Source organism: Falco cherrug, chromosome 3 (genome assembly GCF_023634085.1).
Source record: "Falco cherrug isolate bFalChe1 chromosome 3, bFalChe1.pri, whole genome shotgun sequence".
In the NCBI taxonomy this organism is placed as follows: Eukaryota; Metazoa; Chordata; class Aves; order Falconiformes; family Falconidae; genus Falco; species Falco cherrug.
In genome coordinates this window covers 60600102-60622007 of record NC_073699.1, presented here as the reverse complement: position 1 = coordinate 60622007, position 21906 = coordinate 60600102, and the positions used below count along the sequence as shown (strand labels likewise).

Below are 21906 nucleotides of genomic sequence, written 5' to 3'. Positions count from 1 at the left end.
ATATGAAACAAAATTACTCTTCATAAATAAGGATATGTCGTGCACTTTAAAATGTAGCTGACAAACCCAAAGCATGACCTCTTATTTGTTGTGGACACCAAGTGAACTGGTTAACATTTGTTTGTAGCCTGCAAGGTCTCATTTTTCAATTTCTTCCATAAAACAGAGCAGGAACTGCATAGTCATATGAAACTAAATCCTTGTGTTCCTAAGTTGCTTTGGAAAGGACGAAGGGGCTGTTGCCAGAGTAAGTTGTGCAGCTTGATTCCAAAAGCCATCTTAGCGGGGTCAGCCGGGATTGTGCAAGAAAGATTGAGACCAGATGGGTTGGTTGGTTTGTGGTGGCAGCCCCTTGCTTTTGATTGTCTTCTCACTGTGCTTTCATGTCACTGAGTTCTCCTTGCTGATTGGGCAGCCCTGTCCCAGCAAGGCATAGGGTTAATGACCCCAGCTTAAGCATGTGCACCATATTATGCAGTGCAATAAGATCTCTATCAGTTGTGGAGGAGAAATCTGTAAGGACAAAATTATGCTTGTGGCCAGAGTTACATGTTCCATCTCAATAAGGGAGAGGAAGAAAGACCACAGGAACTAAGGACTAGCTTGCGGTACTGTTTTTCTCTTTATGCTGTATCCACAAAATCCTAAGGAATTTGAGACCGTGATAAACTGAGTGGTCGTTTCAGAACTGTGTGGGTCAGGAAGAAGGAGTTCCACCTGCAGGTAGAAGAAATAGAATTCCAGGTAGTTTAACATAGCAATCATCCTGAATTGCTGGAAAACACACTTAAGTTCTACGTCTCTAATCTTCACACTATGATGTTTGTTGTTGCAAACGTATCACAATTATGTTTATGATTAAGCCAATTCTTCTTTCTAGATTCACACATCACTGATCAACGGTAGGCCTAGTGCCGATGATCCTTCACAAAAGCTTTTGGAGTTTACTTCTGCACGATACATTCGCCTACGACTGCAGCGTATCAGAACTCTTAATGCTGACCTCATGACTCTCAGCCATAATGATCCTAAAGAGCTAGACCCCATTGTTACCAGAAGGGTAAGCTGATTGTTCATAAATGGTATTCAGTATGACTTGATGGGAGAGCCTTTTCTGATCTGTTTGAGGAGGAGGTGTAGTACTTGATCCTTGCCATTTACAGAGTTGTTTTGATAGGTTGTTAAATAAGTCTTGCCTTCCCTTTGACATTATTAACAATACCTTATCAGAATCAACTCTGAGAAAATGCTTTTTAGATTGTTTTTTATCTGTTTGCTTTTTGTTTTGTTTGTTTGTGTGAATGATTATGCTAGGAACAATGATTATAATGCTTTCTCATCCCATAAAAAATTGGTTTGGCTGATGGCAATGTTACTTAAAGTGGCTCTTGATGCAACTGCAGTACCTTTTGTGGTGTATCAAGGGTTTCAGGACCCAGTGCTCTAGTTCATAAAAAAAATTGTTTGAAAACCTCGCCCTTGTGAATTTTGACATCTGAGAGTTTTCTTCATTTTTTTGAGGCTGTTGCAATCAATTGTTTTGATGCCCATGAATTAATAATTATATAAAACACTAGGATAGAATTCTGAGAGTATTAACTGGTTTTTAATTTGATATTGAAACTGGGGAAACAGAGGCGCTAAGCATTTAGGCTGACTTCTTCAAGCTCTCACAGGAATTTATTATTGGAGCTCCTAAGAACAGTACCTACCATAACTAACTGTTCTGCAGTATTTCTGCTTTGTATTTTGCCATTTTGACCCTCTTCTGATTTGCCTGAGACCCATAGGTTGGGACGTCAGTGGCTTCAAGATTTTCTGTGAAGGTAGGCTTTCTGATGACAGAGGAACATGAGAAGTGTTTCTTCTTCCCCTTCCTTTGTAGCTTTTTGCCTTGAAGAATGTTTGCAGGCAGCATTTCCTTGTGCAGCACCAGGACCCTTGCAATTTGCGGCTTCTCTGATACAGGCAATCCTTGTGCATTGACACTGCTTCTGTGAAGTCTGGCTGGATAGCTGGGTACAGAAGGGAGAAAGAAACTTGGATTTGTCAGGGTTTGGTGGGTACTTTCAAGGCAGCCCCACTGTTACCTCAGCCATGGAGGTGCCCATTCAGTTGCAGCATTTCTAAAGCATACAATCTGGATGTTCTTGTTCTGGCTGCCCCATATGGGAATTGTGAGCATGGAGACCGCAAGTGCAGAGTATTGGACACCTGCTCCAGCTGTGCCTTGCTGGCGATAGGGAAATGGTTAATGCACAGCCTGAGCAGGTGGGATGTTCCTGTGGAGCAGGCTGGGTGATATTTAGGTCTGTTGATAGTATTGTAATGTCAAGAAATACACCCCAAAAAGAAAGGCTCAAATTAGAAACATACATACAGCTGGGAAACAAGGGTGTTGAGGACAAGCATTTCTATTGCCTTTGTAACACATGTATTTGTGCAAGCCAGGGCTTAGTACTACCCCACCTGGCACTACTTAGTGCCGTTTTGCATGAAAAGCTAGGCATCTTCATCTTCGCAAGACATGGGGTTTATTGGTCAGGGATCCCAGATCCTGATATCTCACCTTGTATCTCACTGTGCAACCAACTAAACCCAAGATAATAACTTCCAGCTTTCTGGATTGTTTTCTTATTGCTTTTGAAGGCTTTACATCCGGTTGTTGATACCAATTGTGTTTAGTTTCTTGTACATAGTCTTATAAAAAGGCTGATGCAGAACTTTTCTAAGTGTTCAACAGTACATTTATTTCTGTGTTCTATTTCTTTCTGTATGTATGTATGTAGCATTTGATTAGCATTGGCTTCTTGTTCAACCTCAAGCTGCACACAGCTGCTGAGCCATACACTGTGAATTTTAAAGAAAAGAAGACAAAGAAGATGAAGCAGGGAATGCAGTCAGAAATAAAGCTCTGCTTTTGTACTCCTGCTTTTCTCCTTCCCTCTAGTTAAGAACTTACTGTACATGATGAGTCCCTGAATGTTTTTTGTAATTTAAGCCAATAACATTAAAAAGAAAAAAGTGAAATACTAAACATAATAAAAAAAAATTAAAACATAAAAAGTCAAGTACGAAATCAAAGAGGATAGTTTGCTTCAGCTCCGAGATCCTTCAAAGAAATAACAGTCCAGGAGTCAGCATGTCTGACCACCCCGGGTTACCTCCTCTTCCTGAACCAAATGACTGTAGAGTTGTTAGGTCTGAGAGTTTTGAACTCTTTCCTTAGAAGTATCCTCAAAAGATGTTTCTTTTTCATTCCCTTGTTGTACATACAGGCCAACCATGTTGATACCGCAGCTGCAACCAAACCCAGATGGTCATTTCCTGCCTCTTCCTTGCCTTGAAAATTAAATCCTTATGTATGTTGCTTTTGCTCACCACCTGGCAACATTAATGGATTATACTCTGCTGTATCACCAGGTTTTAAGCTAAGAATTTGGATAGAATAATACACTGCCTACACACTAGCAGCAAAGCTGGTCTGGAAGCCAGTGCACAAACTGGTTTTAAGGGAGGACAGAGTTTCTGTTTTAAGAAAGCATACTAATACTCCCCAGATTGAAATTAAAATATAGCAATTATGTTATGCTTCATGGCTTCTTATATGGTAAAGAAAGGATTTTTTTTTTACAAGTCAGTTTTGGCTGAGGACTCATTTGGTTTTCTTCCTGAAGCAGAGGAATTGTGCACACTTATTTAAAGTTCCAAGTCAGTAAGTATTTCATACCAGTGAGCAAAAAACAGAGAAAAAAAAATCACAAAGTGAAAGGTTTACCAAGTAGCAAAAATTCAAAGCTTCTATTATTTTCAAGTATTTCTTTTATTTTTCAAGTCACAGAATAGATGAATGCTGGTATTTTATCTTCCATAAATATGGAAGGGGAGGAAGATGTAAATACATGAAAATATCTTTTATTCATCCCTTTTTCAACTTTGTTTTTTGTAGTACTACTATTCAATAAAGGACATCTCTGTTGGTGGCATGTGTATTTGTTATGGCCATGCCCGAAGCTGCCCTCTGGATGAAATCACAAAGGTATTCATTAATTTCATTTGTTTATTTTCACAAAACAACATTTCCAATTAAAAAAAAAAAGGCCCTTGCCTAAGGAGAATGTGAAAGAGGAGGGTAAAAGAGATCTTAAAATATGGTGCACAGAGATTATTTGCTAAAATTGTCTTCCTTTTCTGTGCAAGCATATCTGGGTCTCTGATAATATAACTTACTTGAAGTAAACTCTTCTTCTTTGACATTCAATTTAAACAATTTAAGGGGCACAACAAGAAATAGTTTTCTTGCAACACAGGACATCTGTCCCTCCTGTTCTAGAAAGGCCCAATAGTTGATAGAGCATGGTTGAGCAGTCTAAAAGTAAACATGGGTTATTTGTGGGTCTTGACATTTTTTAGAGTAAGTCTGATATTTGGCGGACTTTTGGCAACATTGATTAAATTATCCAGTAAAAAATATTTCAAGAAAAGAAATTTTTTTATTCCTAGAAATTGCAGTGCCAGTGTGAACACAACACATGTGGAGAGAGCTGTAACAAGTGCTGTCCGGGCTACCACCAGAAACCATGGAGACCAGGAACTATTTCTGCTGGGAACAAATGTGAAAGTAAGCATGCACAGAGGTTTAGATAGTTTCATAAGGCTTATTATTTTTCTTGTTTGAAGTTGCTTCTCATACTAATTCTCTCCCCGAATCCACAAACTATTAACTTCCTTTATGGGCTTGTTTAAAGGTAGAGGACCTACTTTGCATCATAACTGTTAAGGTAATTTTAGATATTCTATCTAATATGACTCCCTGGCTAGTGGAGCTGTCATACAGTAAAGCTGTCAGAGTCTCTTTTTCAAAGAGACTTGGGGATTTTTTTATAGTCCTGTAAGAACTAGCAGATTTGCATCAATCATTTGCTAGCTACTTGAAACGCAGATTTCTTACATTGATCACAAATTTTGTCAGATAAACAACTTTGTTCTGATAACAAATGTTTTGAAAGAAACTCCTTATTAGCCAATTATATTTCAGATCGTCTGATAGATTGACTTAAGATTTGTCAGTATGGCTGGATGTGTTGCTGGGGCTGGTTTGTGCATTTTCTCTCTTCACATTGCTAATGCATAGCACAAGCTGCAGACAGTTGAGAACATATTAGATAAAATTTACAGTTGTGAATGGAAAAGTAGTCTTTTTAGTTGAAGTCTTTACACAAGTTTAATGTCAGTCTTTGGGAAGTAGGTGTTCATGACTGTTTGGACTGAAGTACCCTCTAACCTAAATCAAATTTGTACTTGTGTAGTGGCATTGTTGACTTCTCAGACTTCTGTCTATAATACAAATAAAAGAAGAATTAGGCAGATTTTCTTCTGTAATGCAGAGAAAATGAAAGAACAGTTATTGCTAATAGCACACATCACTATCGACATCCATTCTGACAGGATTGTCTTGGTTGGATCTACTGAATATTGTTAAAAATGGTGCTATTTAATTGGTGACAGTGCTTTTGAAAAGTGCTTACTTGCTAAGAGATATGGACTGATAAAGCTTATAGCATAGTTAAATGGAAAAAAACCACTATTTTGAGATGATGTGCTCTGCTACTTACATTTTCCACTTTGAATAATATCAGAGTTATAGGAACTGTTATACAACATAAATTAAAAATATGGATTTATTTTCTATTCCTTCTCAGAGTGCAACTGTCATAACAAAGCAGAAGATTGTTATTACAATCAGAGTATTGCAGATCAGAAAAGAAGCATGGATATTCATGGCCAGTATATAGGAGGTGGCGTGTGTTTAAACTGTACTCAACATACTACTGGGATCAACTGTGAAATGTGTGCTGATGGATATTTTAGACCATACAAAGTAAGATTTGGAAAATACCATTCTGATGTTTTGGTGAATTACAACATTATACGATGAGTGTATTTCAGCTGATTGTAATTAATATATATTTTTGTCAGTTGCAGAATATCTAAGAACTATAGAATTGTTGGGCTTGGGTTTTTGTTTTTTGGTTTTGTTTTTTTTTTTTTTTTTACAGATTGTATACCACCAAAACTTTCAAAGAAAAATGAAATGCTTGTCCAGTGTGTGGGAGGGCAGGTCAAGCTGTTGAGAAAGAAAAGAATAAGCAAAGATGAAGCTTGAAGTCCTATTGTGGAAATACAGATTTTGATAGGAAACACATTTCTTCTGTGGATAAAGCTCTAAAAAGTGCCAGTAGTGAAATTTTGTTGTCTTCAGAAGTGCCAAAATTGTCTAGCATCCTATATCAGCACGTTTCAGCCAGTGATGAAAAGGACCATTACATGGTTCTAAGATTAGACTCTTTGTTACATGAGATGTTGCAACAAATACTTTTCTTCTTGGCATGATTATTATAGGCTATGTGCTTTCCGAGCCTGTCTACTTTCTGGTTTATTGACAGGTGTCACTCTGGAAAAATGACCTAAATCCACAAAAGACATTTGTTAAGATGTGACAAACAGTTACTTAAACAGAAGAACTTCCTGCCGTGTTAGGTCTCTGTATAGTGAGACATACTGAACTAAATTTCTACTCCACAAAGTCTTGCTTTGGCAGGTTCATGCATGTTTTGGAAACCCCATGCTTCAGAAACCTAGCATAAACTGGTGCGAAGTGCAAGGAAGAGTCTGTAGAAGTATGGTTAGACAGCAGGTACAGCTCATCCAAGGAAGCAGACGAGTCAGAGAATGATTCACTTGCTGTAAGAAGCATTGTAGAAAAGTCTTCAACTTGTAGCCAATAAAAGTGTATCTAGAGTTCATTACTGATTTGCTTTACATCTGAAGCACCTCAAAGGAAAATTTTCCCTGAAAGAAAATAAAATCCTTGCCATGTGAATTGCATTGTCTTATATTTCAAAGATGTGTAGATTGTGAAGTCAGAATGAATAGATATCTCTCCTCCCATTGAACACAGAGCCAAGGATTTCTTTAATTTCCTTCCTCTTTGAACCAGAGTATCTTTGCAAAAAGCATCCATTCTTGTCTTAAACATTTCCATAACCTTTGGCAAACCATCACAGTGGTTAATTGCTCTTAATTAAATAAAAAGTATATTTATGCTGAATGTGTCAGGCTGCCAGCCGTTAGCAGTTACTATAACTTTGTCTGTGCTATTGAAGAGCAAGTTCTGTTGCTGCATTTAAGTTTTTTCTAGACTGCAATCCCCTGATGTTCTGTTTGCTAAAATTGAACTAGTCTTTTGATCTATTACTGCATATTAGCTTTTCCAGTCTTTATTCACATTAGTTCTGGTGATGCCAGACAAGAAACAGATGTGACTACTTTTTTTTCCCCAGTTAATGATTTGAGAAATTGACAGAGAATGTTTGTTTTGTAGGTTTCTCCCTATGAGGATCACCCCTGCTATCCCTGTGGCTGTGACCCAGTTGGTTCTCTGAGTTCTGACTGTGTTAAGGATGAGCAGCATTCTGACTCACAGCATGGTAAGGGAGTGGGAAGCTCCTTTTCTCTAAACTTCAAATCTGGCTATAGTTCTGAGCATTGAAGTTTGAGGGAACACTGTTTACTTGTAAATGGCCGCAAGTTAGTTACCAGTAAAAAACAATAGTAGGTTTAGGAAGGAGAGGTGAGGCATAACACACTAAGGATTTTAAGGTATGTCAGGTCCCTGAATGTGTTCTTGTGTGGGATGGCAGGCTCTGACTACGTAAAACAATGTAAAGAACTGAGATTTAACACCATTGTTCATGAATGCTGTCACAAAATCAATTTTTCTGCAGTTTCTGTGCATCTGGTACTCTAAACATGAAAAATAGATAGTGAGACTGACATTATGCCAAGTATCTGTGTGGAATATAACATGGAGTATAATAAAAAAGGAATGCTAAATAATGTGTACCCTCTGAGATGTCTTGAATCCAGTCTACTGCCTGCTCTTGTTTATTCGTTTCTCTGGTTTTTTCTTATCAAGGCACTTGGCCAGGTCAATGTCAATGCAGAGAAGGTTACACAGGAGAAAAATGTGATCATTGTGCATTTGGGTATCGGGGCTATCCAAACTGCTTGCGTTGTAACTGCAGCCTGATTGGTAGCATTAATGAAGATCCATGCAAAGAACCTTGTCTTTGCAAAGTGAGTATTAAACCATTAATTTTGCTTAAAACTCAATCGATTTGTAAACTTCTTTTTAATAAGGGAAACTATTAACTGGGGATATCACTTCTTTTATAGAAGTAACCTGGTATAACTGTACACCTGACAACCTAGAACTTAAAATTACTAACTATTCTCTGTACTGAAAAATATGATAGTTTATGTTGAATAGTTTTATATATTACTGATGAACCATTTTCTATAATAACGGGCCAGACTGACATTAAAATTAAATAATAAATGCACATGTGAGTATGAGGGAAAATCACAGAGAGAATGACAGTATGCCTGCCTGGGTTTGGTTTTAGGGATAAGCTGATATTTCTCTTCGAAGTCGCTGATTTCTTATAAAGAAAGGATGTGCTTATAACATCTGCTTTGTGTGAACAAACAGCGTGCTTTTGGAAAGAACTATTGGAAAGATTACATTAGATGTATGAATGAAATATTTAATTATTTGATTACAAAATACAAACCATCAGAAATGTTTAAAAATGAGAGCAGTCTTTCTACTTTCTTTTATTTTTTGGTAAATATCCAAACACATTGAAATGTCTTGAAGCTGTAGATTCTGCTGAGCCTTATTACAAAACTGTATGTCAATCTTTAAAGAAGTTACACTTAATTTTTGGAGCCAAATTTTCACTGGTAGTTTATGTATTTGTTACTAACTATGACAGTGAACAGGAGCCAAAAAGAAACCTGTGGTCTGCTTGATAATTTTTCTGAAACTTCTCAGTCCTTTTGCATAATTTACCTAATCCAAAATATCAAACGTATAAATAATCAGAGTCTATAAGAAAGAAATAGCTCCCATGGCCAATTTAGATATGAAAAAGGAGATACAACCATTTTGCCTGATTTTGAGCTACAGTAACACTGTGTCAGCCAGTGCAGCCAACTGGTGACATTTTTGGTATAAACTGGATGAGAAACTGAAAGTGCTGTTGTGGGCATGAGCCTGGCATACAGAATTTTTAGGCCAGATCACTGAGAGTGTCACCAGCCAGCAGGCCACCTATAGAGACGAAAGGAAGGAAGGAGAGAAGTAGTGTGTTCCTAATATCAAACAAAGGAGACAGGATTTCTAAGCCTATGTAGTCTCTGTGATCACAGTAGTGCAAGCTTTTCCTTTTTATACTCTGAGTATCGTAATATTTGATCTTTTGTGAAACATCGCTCTTGAGGTCTAGTCATTGCATAAGGCTTTTATTTTTCATTAAGAAATAAATAATAATTTCTAATAATGTTACAGAGACAAAGTAAAATATGTGATCCAAGTGCATCCTAAAGACTGAGAAGTAAAAAAGCTGAAAAGAGCATACAAATACTATTTCTGTAAAAATCCAAGATTCTAAAATCTCACTCTCTCAGTAGGCCCTTTGCCTGAGATTTTTTTTCCCCAAGTTTGGATATTAGCAAATAGAGAGCAGTCATCCTCAGCCTTTGAATCAGAGCTGGGGATTATAGAATTTTCATGTGGTTTGCAAAAGCAGTTTGTGCTTTGCTTGCAAAAACATATAACTTACCTGTTTAGAAAGGTTCTTATGTAAACTTGACATGGCAAACTCTGGTCCAGAAGAAGAGGCAGTTGGTAGTGTTGCCAGCAAAGGTCTCACATTTCGTTCTGGTAAGCCTGGAATTTGCTCCATGGGACCAAATCTGATGTAAGCCTGGAATCTGGAGTGGTTCCTTTAGCTGAAGTTACCCTGCTAACTGCTGCTGAAAGCAGAATTTGGTCCATAGGCTTTGCATTCCAGTTGCAATGCAGAGCTCATTCAAGCCTCCTAAAAATAGCAAGACAGGTATGCATCACTGTGTGCCATGCAGTCCTGGTGTCCTAACCATACGTATCAAGGAACTTGCTGGCATACTCTGAAAAATTCTCTTTGCTGTTGTAGTGGAGTTTTTCCATAGTGGAAACAAAAGATTGAGGTGGGGGAGTGATGTGTGTCCAGGTCTTGTTCTGATACGAAGCTAGGACATGATCAGAGTCTTGTCCCTGGCAGCAGGAAATGTTCTGACTTTTACTGTGTAGAAACGCCCATGGAGATCTACTGTTTACACAGCTTTCTGGGCATTTACTGAACATTTTCTTTGCTGGTTTGCTTGTCAGCAGCAATTGTCTGAAGTTTTTGAATAAATAACTACAGATTGTCTTTACAAATGTTACAAGAAAAAAATTCGGTGCATCATTTTGGATTTCCTTCCCCCCCTGTAATTCTACCTTGAAAAAGGTATGTTGCAGAATGTTCTGAACTACCCAATTTGCATGGTAAGGAGGCAGCAGGCCAGTGAAAGGAGCTAGAGAAGTGGACCACCTCTACTCTTACAGTAGGAGTTTCTGGACCTTAGCAAGAGCATATTAGGACAAAGCTCTCAGCTGACATAAGGGTATGTGGTGTTCCTCCAGGAAGAGGTGGCAGCAGTCGTGAGGATCACTGTAAAGTATTAACTTTACAGTGTTGAGGAACTGTTGCCTTGAAGCTGGCTGTAGTAGCTCCAGGAGCCTGGCCTTAAAGGTGAGGAAGGTCTGTATGTAGACCATCTGGATTCAGTAAGCATAGGAACTGTTCTCCAGAGCAATCTACATATTCAAGTTACAAGAGAAGTAGACTGGCAAGCTGGCAGAAACTTTTTAAACCCTGCCTGTGTGCTGAAATCTCACTGCAATAGAACCCTTGCCAGGGCATGTTTAGATTGTGATGAACAATTCTGTTTAATTTTTCCGATCAGTTTTCCAATCTGTTTTCTTTTATAACCTTCTGAATGCTGTTATGTCTAAATCTCATGTAATCCACTGTATTTGTTACCATAATAACGCTAATGCAAAACAAATGTTATGTGCTATTGACAGGAAAATGTAGAAGGTGAGAACTGTGATCTCTGTAAACCAGGATTCTACAACTTGCAAGGAAGAAATCCTCAGGGCTGTACAGAGTGTTTCTGCTTTGGGGTGTCTGATGTCTGTGACAGCCTAACATGGCCCATCAGTCAGGTATTTATATGTTATGTCCATGACCTAATATTCTTTCCTCAGGCAGCTGCAAAATGTACTATATTTCTCTTTGACATGTGCCCAAGTTAACTCCAAATTCTGGCATGTGTCTCCTTACAGAGGAATGGATTTTCACTGTCATTCAGCAGCTCTGAGGTAGTCAGCATGTCATCCCAGTGCAGGCTTTAGCCACACAGGCTTGTAGTATGACCAGAAATATTGGGTAGTGGAGGCTGCAATAATGCACTGGAAAAATGCACTTGTTTCTGACCTTGTGCTGTTAAAGTTTCTTTGCACATTGAACAGATCAACCCAAACCCATTTCCCTGCTCTTATACCTTTTGGGCAAGGCTAGAGTGACCTCTGGCAATATTGCCAATACTCATTCTTGGAAAACAAAGTGATGTTAGATATTGCTGTCTTTTGAATAGACATTTCTTGAGTTAGAGGGCTTTGAGAACACTGTATTTCCACCAAACTCCTTATGTATCTTTGCACAGCTAGTCACACTTTAGTCCCCTGTTTTGTGTGCCAATAGAAAGGGAGGAAAACACATCAAATTGACTGAAAGTCTAAGATGCTTGTATAAACTCTTTCAGTGAGAAGAACAAAGTTCTCTCATCTTGCTCCTCCTTCTGGGACTCAGATTTAAATTTTCTTCATCTTATTCCTGTCTATAAATGGGTACAATAGAATTCCAAGCCCTTGAAGTTCTGTAATTCTATCTCAGAGAATTACATAGGTATCATGTTAATTTTATCGGTAGGATGAAAATCACACTCAGATTTTTTGTTCCTGTCTAATAGAGAGGTAGAGACAAGCTTAATCTGAAGTGGCATATTTGCGTGTGTTGGATGTCAGACTGGACTAATGAAAGTGTTACAGATCCATCAGTTTGAATGAATGTCTAGGGAGAGGTTAAGTTTAGTGACTGCTTTCTCAGTGACACAAAGTCTGTCTCCATTAATATGACTATGCTTTCTTACAGATATCAGACATGACTGGTTGGCTTGTTACTGATCTGTATAATGCAAGGAGAGTGCAGCCTCAGCGAAGCCCATTTGATGGACCTCGTCAAATAAGTATTAACAACACTGGGGCTGTGAAAGTACTGAAACATACTTATTACTGGTCAGCACCTGAGACGTATCTAGGAAATAAAGTAAGTCCTCAGCTAGAGTTAAAACTCCTTTATAGTTTAGTTTCTCCATTTTTATTATAACATGTTGCTCTAAATATGTAGGTTTTGTAATTAAAAATTACACATAAACTCCAGTATTACCACACCTCTCAGTCTATCTCTGCTATTCAAATTGTAGTGTTCCTGGCCAGACATTACCTTCTTTTTACTCTTTGAGCTCATTCATCTCCCCACTTCCTTCTCTGCCTACCCTTGACACAATATAATCTGTTTTTTCTCTTTACTACTAACATATGGTCACATTCCCCATATTTTTGATCTTATCCCAAATCTTACACCCTTCACACCTTGTGCAGTACAGTAGACAGACAGGACCATTAAATTCCTCTTACCTGCCTCTCTGCCTTCTCCCATTTCATATTAGTTTCCAGCTAGTCTTTTTAATTATTGCTCTGGTTACTACCTAAAGCTCTGGGTCTCCCATTTTTTGCAGCAGAAGCACAAAATAGTTGTGACTGGAGGGGACCTCTGGAGGTAACCTTGCTCAAGCAGGGCCACCTAACCATCTCCAGAGAGCTGCTGCTGAATATCTCCAGTGATGGAGACTACACAACCTACATGGGCAACCTGTGCCCCTTACAATAAAAAAGGGTTTCCTGATCTTCAGATGGAACCTCCTGTGTTTCAGTTTGTGCCCACTACCTCTTATCCTGTCATGGGGCACCACTGTAGAGAGCCTGGCTCTGCACTCTTTGCACCTCCCTTTCAGGTGTTTGTATACATTGATGAGATCTCCCTGAACCTTCTTCTCTAGGCTGGACAGTCCTGGTACTCTTGGTCTTTTCTCATATGAAGGATTCTCCAGGCTCTTAGTTGTCTTAGTGGCCCTTTGCTGGGCTCGTTTCAGGGTGTGCATCTCTCCCTTGTACTGGGAAGCCCAGAACTGGACTCAAAACTCCACCTGTGGCCTCACCAGTGCTGAGTACAGGGAACCTTGCAACCTCACCTTTAATTATTTTTTGCCCAGTCTCTTTGCCTATGCAGCCCCATTCCTTAGTATAGTGACAGAATAAATGAAAACAAATCTCAGAAGTGTAACATTAAGGAGCAATTTTGCACAGGCCAACTCTCACTCAAATTCTAATCTCGTTCATTTAATATAGGTCTAATTGTGATACCAGTGTTTAACTAACTTTGAAGGAGTCGGCAGCAGTTTTGGGGCTAAGAAACCTGAAAGGTGGAATATGGAATGCGAGTAACTCCCAACATGCTGTGCCCCTTGGCTAGGACAGTTGTGTAAACCTCTGCTGCTTGTTGAAAGTCCTGTAGGTGTTTCACTGAATGAAGGCACTTATCTGAATTGCGTGTAGAGCCTTCAGCTAGCTTTCCCCGCCTGCACAGCCACAAGTCAGCACTCGTCCCTGTGATGATACAGATGACGTTAAATTTTCCCTGGAAAGTGGTATTTGTAAGCCCTGTAGTCCTATCATTTGGACATTGTACTGTCCCATGTCACTTGTTTGTGTTTGTTGGAGGTTATTGTGTTGTTAAGAATTTGCTTTCTGTTATTTCAGCTCACAGCTTTTGGTGGAGAATTGAAGTATACAGTATCTTATGACATTCCAATGGAGAGTGTGGACAGTGATATAGTATCTAGTGTGGATGTCATCATTCAGGTGGATTTTTTTTCAGCTTGTTACTATTCAGACATTATTAGGAATCTATGAAAGGGATAAAAAAAGGAAAATAAAATAATATTTCTATAGTAGTAGTTTTGTTCCTTTTTTTTTTTTTAAGTTTTTCCTAAAAGTCACTACTAAGATTCTGTTACTACTCATTTCTTTGATTTTCTGACCTATTTGTTTTAAATGGTCGGTATACAGTACTAGTTTTAAATGATAAGTACTAAAATATAACGTGTTTTTAAACAGGTGAGGTGTTCATTACCAAATGTACAAAGCTCTGTGTACAAAAGAAATTACAATGAGCTGAAAGGACTTATAAATATAAGACAGATGAGTGTTCTTGCTGATTGCTTACTTTTCTAGATTTATGTGGCACATAAAAAGTAAGGCTTTATTTTGAATCCAGACACCTCCAAAAAAACATTATTTTGTAATACATACTTAGCAACAGAACAAAGGAGAAAAGTGATTCTGTTTTGTAGAGGAGTTTGATTTTTGAAATTTAATTTAATTCTTTTTCCAAAAGAAAATCAAGTATTTCTGAAGTCTCTGAACCAGAAGAGAGTGGGATTATAGTCCTCCTGAGGCCATGGAAAATGCAGACCTACTTACTTTTTTTCTAGTGCAAGGAATCTCATTTGATTGCCTCTTTCCTGTGTTATCTGGATGTGGATCTGATACTAAATGTAATTGCTTAACAAAATTTGCATGCAAATATGCAAAATGTTTTCTCTGTCTTTCAATTTCAGGGTAATGGGCAGATTTTGAGTACAAGAGCAGCAGGCTTGTCATTACAGCCATATGAGGAGTACTCTAATACAGTGAGATTTGTATCAGAGAATTTCATAGAGTTCAATACAAAAAAAGCTATAGACCGGGAAAGGTTGATGACTGTGCTGGCAAACATGACCCATCTTCTGATCAGGGCCAACTACAACATTGCCAAAAAAGCTGTGTACAGGTGAGGGAGAGAAAATACTCAAATTTTATATATATATATATATATATATATATATATACACACACATCTATTATTTTTGTGCATATGAAATGCTATTCATAGTGGCAGTATTCCTAAAGTTTTACGTTAATAAATTCTAGGAAAAAAAAAAATACTGAATTTTCTCAAGACTTTTTTGTCTCCAAAATACATTAATGTGGAATGTGTGGAAAAGGGCATCTGGTTGTTTTAAAGATATCTGATAGCAGCAACATTATTTTCTGCTTTAAAGGGATACTGCATAAAAGCTGTATTACAATGGCTGCTTTGTTAGGGGGAAATGCCTCCAAAACCCTCAACAGTATGCTTATTTTGCTATGTGGCAAGTTAATCCATCACTAACTATTGAAAACCTGCTAGTAAAGATGTTGGCTGTTATTTCTTTTAATGTCTGTTTGTAGGTGTTACTGATGCTCATCTCTAAGGGAGTGCTTAATAGGAAAATTGGGCTGGAGTGGATTAACTGGTCATTCCATAGTCTCATGTCAGCATCAGCAGTATCTGCATCAGACCTTACAGAACTGTTTTACCTGCTCTCCAGTATATACAGGAACAAAATCTTACTATGCTCAAGGGAATCAGTTCCAGTGCTTCATCATTTATTTACTTAATTCGCTTAGCCTCACCAATAGCCCTTTTTTCCACATTCCTTGATTTGGTAGAATTTCATGTCAATAACATTGGACTTGATACAAAATTTGCCCTGTGCCCTTTTGTGTCCTTGAGGAGTGGTTATATTTATGTCCATTTAGGGATGGTGTGTTCATCTTCTGGAATGTTTATAAAGATTTATTTAAATCATTTTACCTGTGGCTGAGAAGATTATCTCTGCTGCAAAATGCTGTTGTTTGTAGTACAAGTTTTTGCTTTGTTCTGTTGTGTGCAGCACCAGTGAACTGGTGCTGTTTCTCACTACTTACCCACCTGAGATATGTGCCCATTTTAGACATGGTGCAGTAAAACTGTCTTATTTCAGGATGGCACTAAAAGGCTGGTCCACTGATATACCTCTTATACATGACAGACGGGGAAAGTTTTGTTTAAACTTCTCCACAGGAGAAGGGACAATGGTAGTAACAATAATGATAACAGGAGAAGGGTTCATCTGCTCCCGGAATTGCAAGCAAATGCAGTGATAAAGACTATGATCATAGTCTTTTTACAGTAGAGAATTGGTCTTGTTCCTTCAGCTGTCCCTGCCAGGGAGCAGCACTCAGCATTGTTACAGCCCTAGAAGCAAACTATTCTGTTCATAGTCAAGTTTGGGGAAACAAATGACGCGATGTTTTCATGCTTGATCCTAGGCTGGACTCTGTGACCCTGGATACTGCAAGTGCAAATGTTATAGGTCTTTCTTCAGCACCAGATGTGGAATTCTGTGAATGTCCTCAAGGTTACACAGGAATATCCTGCGAGGTAACCTCCTACAGTGTTTTATGTATGCAAAATTATCTCCTATCTGTTTTAAAGGAAGGCTGCTTTTAGTTGTACTGCCATAAAAGCGTATGTTCCATGGTAAAATCCTGTCTATCATACTGTACACAATGCTGTAGATATTTTCGTCCAGATTTAAAACTAAATGAGATTTTAAACGTATTTCTTGAATTCTAGTTGGTGGCACTAACGATGCACTTCAGTTTTGCAAAGGAAGCAGCTGTAAGAGCCCTGTGAAGGTGTTTTGAGCTTACTTTACTCATTAATAGTGCTTTTCCTGGATCTGAATTGTGTACAGTTTATTTCTGTTTTATGTCATTAGGTTTATGGAGGCAATAAGGAATCTTAGCAGGGAGGAATGCTAGCCTTTGGAAGATCCCACAAGGGTCAAATGTGTTGCGCAAGGTGGTGCCTTATATATCTGTGAATAGAAGATTAGGGAGGCAGAGCACCATCTGCAGAATAGCAGGAATTATTTTGACGAATAATTTCAGTTTGAAGTCTTGTGGCATAGCATTGCTAATGATTCTGCAGAGGAGGTAGAACATCTGGTTTTTGTTGTCCCATTATAAGGAACTTCACATATTCCACTGCACAAAACTTATGTGCCTCCAGGGGACAAAGGGCCGAATCAAAGTTGTATGAAGTTAATTCCTATCCCCTTTATCCAGTGCAAGTAAAAACCAAACACCAGAAAAGAACTGCAGTGACATCAATAGAGTTTAAAGAGCATTGTTAGCACAATGTGAATGAGTCAGATGGTGGCTGGTTGGAAGTGGGCTCTTTGAAAAATGTCATGATGTGTACTTTTAACACACAAAATGCTACTGTTTTTTCCCCATGTTTCTTTTCAGTCCTGTCTCCCTGGGTACTACCGTGTGGATGGAATACTCTTCGGAGGTATTTGTCAACCCTGCAAATGCAATGGGCATGCAACTGAGTGTGATATTCATGGTGTATGCATTGTAAGTTATCCTTCAAAGTGTCTTGTGTTTTAAGCGTCTATTTAGGAATTAGGAGAGCATTTTGGCTGTGGGAGACAAGTTTACAGTGTAGGTATATTTCAAGCTATTTGTACCAACTGTTTATTTTTCGTGCTTTTCATTGTTTACTTTAGAATATGTTCAGGGATCTCCATTAAATTGTTCTCCAGTAAAGGGTTTGTTTCTATTTTATCGTTTCAAGTGGGGAGTAATGAGAATGAAAATAAACATCACCATATACTGGCTGATAAAAATCTTAACTTTGCTTGCTGCAAGTGACGATAAAACTTTTCCTGAAAGGTACAAAATTAAACAGTGTTTTGGGTGAATATCTGTTTTCGGATATGTGCATCTTCCATGACTGACATCAGTGGAAATTACACAGTCCCTTCTGAAGAAAGATTTTATTTCTCAGATCTCTTCTGAAATTTAAAGGTCACAGAAATAAAATGGCTAAACACCAGTAAGAAATATAAAAAAAAATTTGGTAATGCAAACGCGTGCAATACACAAACTATGTTTAAGTTTGTGTAATAAGTAATAAGGCTTGGTTTACAGTGTAAAGTATATTCTAAAATACTGGAAAGAATTAATTAGGATTTGTTGTTACAACTCAGAAAAGAACCCCACTTATTTTCAAAGTTCTACTCTAATCTTTGTGGCTTGAAGAATGACTTCCTTGAATGTTATACTCTATGCAGACTCCTGCAGGAGTCCCTCAAGGGATGAAAAACCTTCAAGAGTAAGTATGAAAAGAGCTTTTGCATGTTTCACAGGCTTGTCAACACAACACGACAGGACTTTTCTGTGATCAATGCTTGCCTGGCTTCTATGGAAGTCCATCTCACGGAACTTCTGAGGACTGCCAGCCCTGTGCATGTCCTCTGAGTTCTGCTGCAAACAAGTAAGTTGCTTATGTGAGATTTTCTTTGCATCTTCAGCAAAATCAGAAAGTAAGATGAAGAAAAAATGTTGTGAAATCTGAAGGAGAAAGAGAAGGACTTCTTTTCTCCCTCTTTGTTTGAATATATCTCATAGAAACATTGTTTTTCCAGATAGACAAATATCTAGCTTAGGCTGAGACAGGCCAAGTGAACTGGTGCAATTTGTACGTGAAGGTTGAAGGTAATACTTTGACCTAGTCTTGAACTTGGCAGCAAAATAACATTATCTTTCATGTTCAGAAAAAAACAGGACAGAATTGTTGCATGTGAAAAAGAGGAGCTTGGTACAGAAATACGGATTTGCTAGAAAGAGGGACAGGTTTTTAGGAAGTCCTAAAGTCTTCCTTTCTTTAAAAAAAACCCCAGACCTCAGGAAGAGATTTTGAAAATAACTTTATTTTGACATACTTCATGTTTATCTAGAAAAAATTACAAATACATGGTTATAGAAATAGGTGCATGGACTTGAAGGGTGGATATTTACTGTTTGTAGAAGCCTTTTGATTCTGTATATTGATACTGACTGCCATAAATATTGTTGATAGTTTCAGTCCTACTTGCCAGCTGAATGAAGAAGGTGGAATTGTCTGTGACAAATGTCTTCCAGGTTATACTGGTTCTCAGTGTGAAAGGTATGTACACTAGCTTCAGGTAAAATATCACTAAGTGTTCATCATCTTACCTGCCTTGAATTGTTCATACCACATGTACAGAACATTCCTAATAAAATTTTCCTTCCCATTTTACCTTTGCTTGTAATACAGAGACACTTTAGATAAAAATTTAATAGGAAATACTCCCTTGGGTGGTGAGAGTGTTTGACATGACTTCATTCCAGCTGATAAAGATTTTGATCTCTGGTGCAGGTGTGCTAATGGTTATTATGGAAACCCACTCATGCCTGGACAGTCGTGTGCTCCTTGTGAATGCAATGGCAATGTAAACCCTCAGGAAGATGGCTACTGTGATACCTTCACAGGACAATGCTTGAAATGTCTGGGGAACACAGCAGGTCACCACTGTGAAAAGTGTGCTGATGGGTATTATGGGGATGCGGTGATTGAGAAAAACTGTCGTGGTAAGCTATTATTATTATTGCTTTCAGAATGTAAAGAACATGTCATGTACATGTACATTTAAAGAATATAAAGAAAAATGTCATGTACGTGTATTAGAATGGATGAGGAAATATGCACCTTTGCTGAACAAGTTAGCCTTCCAGTTATGAGTTGAAAAGTGCAGGTTGAAAACTATGGGGTTGGGTTAGCCTGAGGAAGGAATGTGTTGTGCTAGGGTCTGGCGCTTCATATTTAGTGACTTGCTTAACTCTGTCCCCCCATTGACGTTCTGTAGACATTTCCTATTTCTGAATGTTACATATAGGACTGGAAGAGACAAACTTCTCAAATATATCTATTCACAGAGGTGTTTTTTTTTTTCTTTTAGCCCAAACATGTGGTAAAGTTATTACTGTAGTATATTAACACCTATGGGATATAACAAGGTGAAACACCCCTTATATAGGAAACTTAGAATTTTGTATAATAATGAATGCATATAGATAAATATTTTTTTTTATTTTGTTTCTTTTTGTCTAAACATAAGCCTGTGCATGCCATGTGAATGGTTCACTTTCAAGTACTTGTCATCATGAGACAGGCTTTTGTCACTGCAAATCAAATGTGATTGGAGAAAGATGTGATAAGTGTTTGGTAAGCAAATATTCACCTGTTCCTAATATCTACATTTTCTTTTGTCTTGGTTTTCCTGTTTATCTATATTGGTTAGGGCAGATACGGAGAATAGCAGCAAGTATATTCAGGGGAGAGGCACTTGCTGCTGGAGGGAGACCAAAGGTTGTCTGCACAGTTGCAAATTGCTCTGCCTGTGCTCTTTGCAGATGTGAAGCTATGTAGTTGACTCGGCACCCTTGTGGAATAGGGCTGTTCAGGTTATTGCTGTGCTCACTGACAGCGTGCAGTCATGTTGGCTGACTGAAAAGCACAAACTGAACACTACTAACACACCTGAAGGGATATTAGCACTGTGCTGCATGGCTGAATGCTTTAAAAGGGATTCAGCTAGAAGACAGGCCTCTTACAAGAATAAGTAGGTATTCAGTGGTGCTACAAAACATGATTTCCAGCCTTTGCTAAGTGTAGAACAGCCTGAGAGACCAGAGCAGGAAAACTGTGTCCAGTTACTTCATAGAATCATGGAATCATTTATGTTGGAAAAGACCTTTGACATCATCAAGTCCAGCCCTTAACTTAGGACTGCCAAGTCCATCACTAAACCACGTCTCTAAGCACTGCAGCTATGTGTTTTTTAAATGCCTCCAGGGATGGTGATTCCACCACCTTCCTGCGCAGCCTGTTCCAATGCTTCACCACCCTTTCACTGCAGAAATTTTTCTAATTGCCAGTGTAAATCTCCCCTCAGCTGCTCCCCATAAGGCTTGTACTCCAGACCTTTCACCAGCTTCGTTGCCCTTCTCTGGACACGCTCTAGTACCACAATGTCTTTCTTGTAGTGAGGGGCCCAAAACCGCACACAGTATTTGAGGCACAGCCTCACCAATGCTGAGTACAGGAGGATGATTATTGCACTTGTCCTCCTGGCCACACTGGTTTCAATACAAGCCTTGACCACCTGGGCACACTGCTGGCTGATGTTCAGCTGGCTGTTGCCTAGGTCCTTTTCTATCAGGCTCACTGGTCCTTTTCTATCCCAGCCGCTCTGCCCCAGCCTGTAGCGCTGTGTGGGGCTGGTGTGACCCAAGGGCAGGGCCCGGCACTGGGCCTGGTTGCACCTCATACAACTGGCCTCGGCCCATCGGTCCAGCCTGACCAGGTCCCTCTGCAGAGCCTGCCTGCCCTCCGGCAGATCAACACTCCCCCTAATCTTGGTGTCACCTGCAAACTTACTGAGATTGCTCTTGACCCCTCATCCAGATCATTGATAAAGATATTAAACAGAACTGTTCCCAATATTGAGCCCTGGGGAACACCACTTGTGACCAGCTAACGGCTAGATGAAACTTCATTCACCACCACTCTTTGGGCTCAGCTGTCCATCTAGCATTTACCCAGAAAAAAGTACACCCGTTCAAGGCATGAGCAAGCAGTTTTCCCAGGAGGATGCTGTGGGAGATGGTGTCAGAGGCTTTACTAAGGTCCAGGTAGACACATCCACAGCCTTTCCCTCATCCACTAGGTGGGTCATCTTGTCGGAGAACAAGATCAGGTTAGCCAAGCAGGACCTGCCTCTCATAACCCCATGCTGGCTGGGCCTGATCCCCAGGATGTCCTGCATGTGCTGCATGATGGCACAGAGGATGCCCTGCTCCATAACCTTCCCTGGCACCGAGGACAGGCTGACAGGCCTGTGCTTTCCTGGATCCTCCTTCGTGCCCTTCTTGTAGATGAACATCACTCTTGGCTATCCTTCAGTTTTCTGGGACCTCCCCGGTTAGCCAGGACTGTTGATAAATGATGGAGAGTGGCTTGGTGAGCTCTTCTGCCAGTTCCCTCAGTACCCTGGGGTGGATCCCATGTGGCC

General features: G+C 39.1%; 1 protein-coding gene across 1 annotated transcript in view; it reads left to right on the top strand.

Annotated features, from left to right (window-relative positions):
- Positions 1-21906, top strand: part of LAMA1 (laminin subunit alpha 1) — a 108143-nt gene that overhangs the window by 33683 nt on the left and 52554 nt on the right. Inside the window, exons 5-20 of the mRNA XM_055704740.1 lie at positions 881-1060; positions 3950-4039; positions 4504-4621; positions 5703-5881; positions 7385-7490; positions 7979-8139; positions 11018-11158; positions 12147-12320; positions 13874-13975; positions 14734-14945; positions 16289-16400; positions 17273-17383; positions 18178-18305; positions 18891-18977; positions 19212-19423; positions 19951-20057. Coding sequence (XP_055560715.1) covers positions 881-1060; positions 3950-4039; positions 4504-4621; positions 5703-5881; positions 7385-7490; positions 7979-8139; positions 11018-11158; positions 12147-12320; positions 13874-13975; positions 14734-14945; positions 16289-16400; positions 17273-17383; positions 18178-18305; positions 18891-18977; positions 19212-19423; positions 19951-20057 — 2220 coding nt within the window. The remainder of the gene's footprint in view (positions 1-880; positions 1061-3949; positions 4040-4503; positions 4622-5702; positions 5882-7384; positions 7491-7978; positions 8140-11017; positions 11159-12146; positions 12321-13873; positions 13976-14733; positions 14946-16288; positions 16401-17272; positions 17384-18177; positions 18306-18890; positions 18978-19211; positions 19424-19950; positions 20058-21906) is intronic.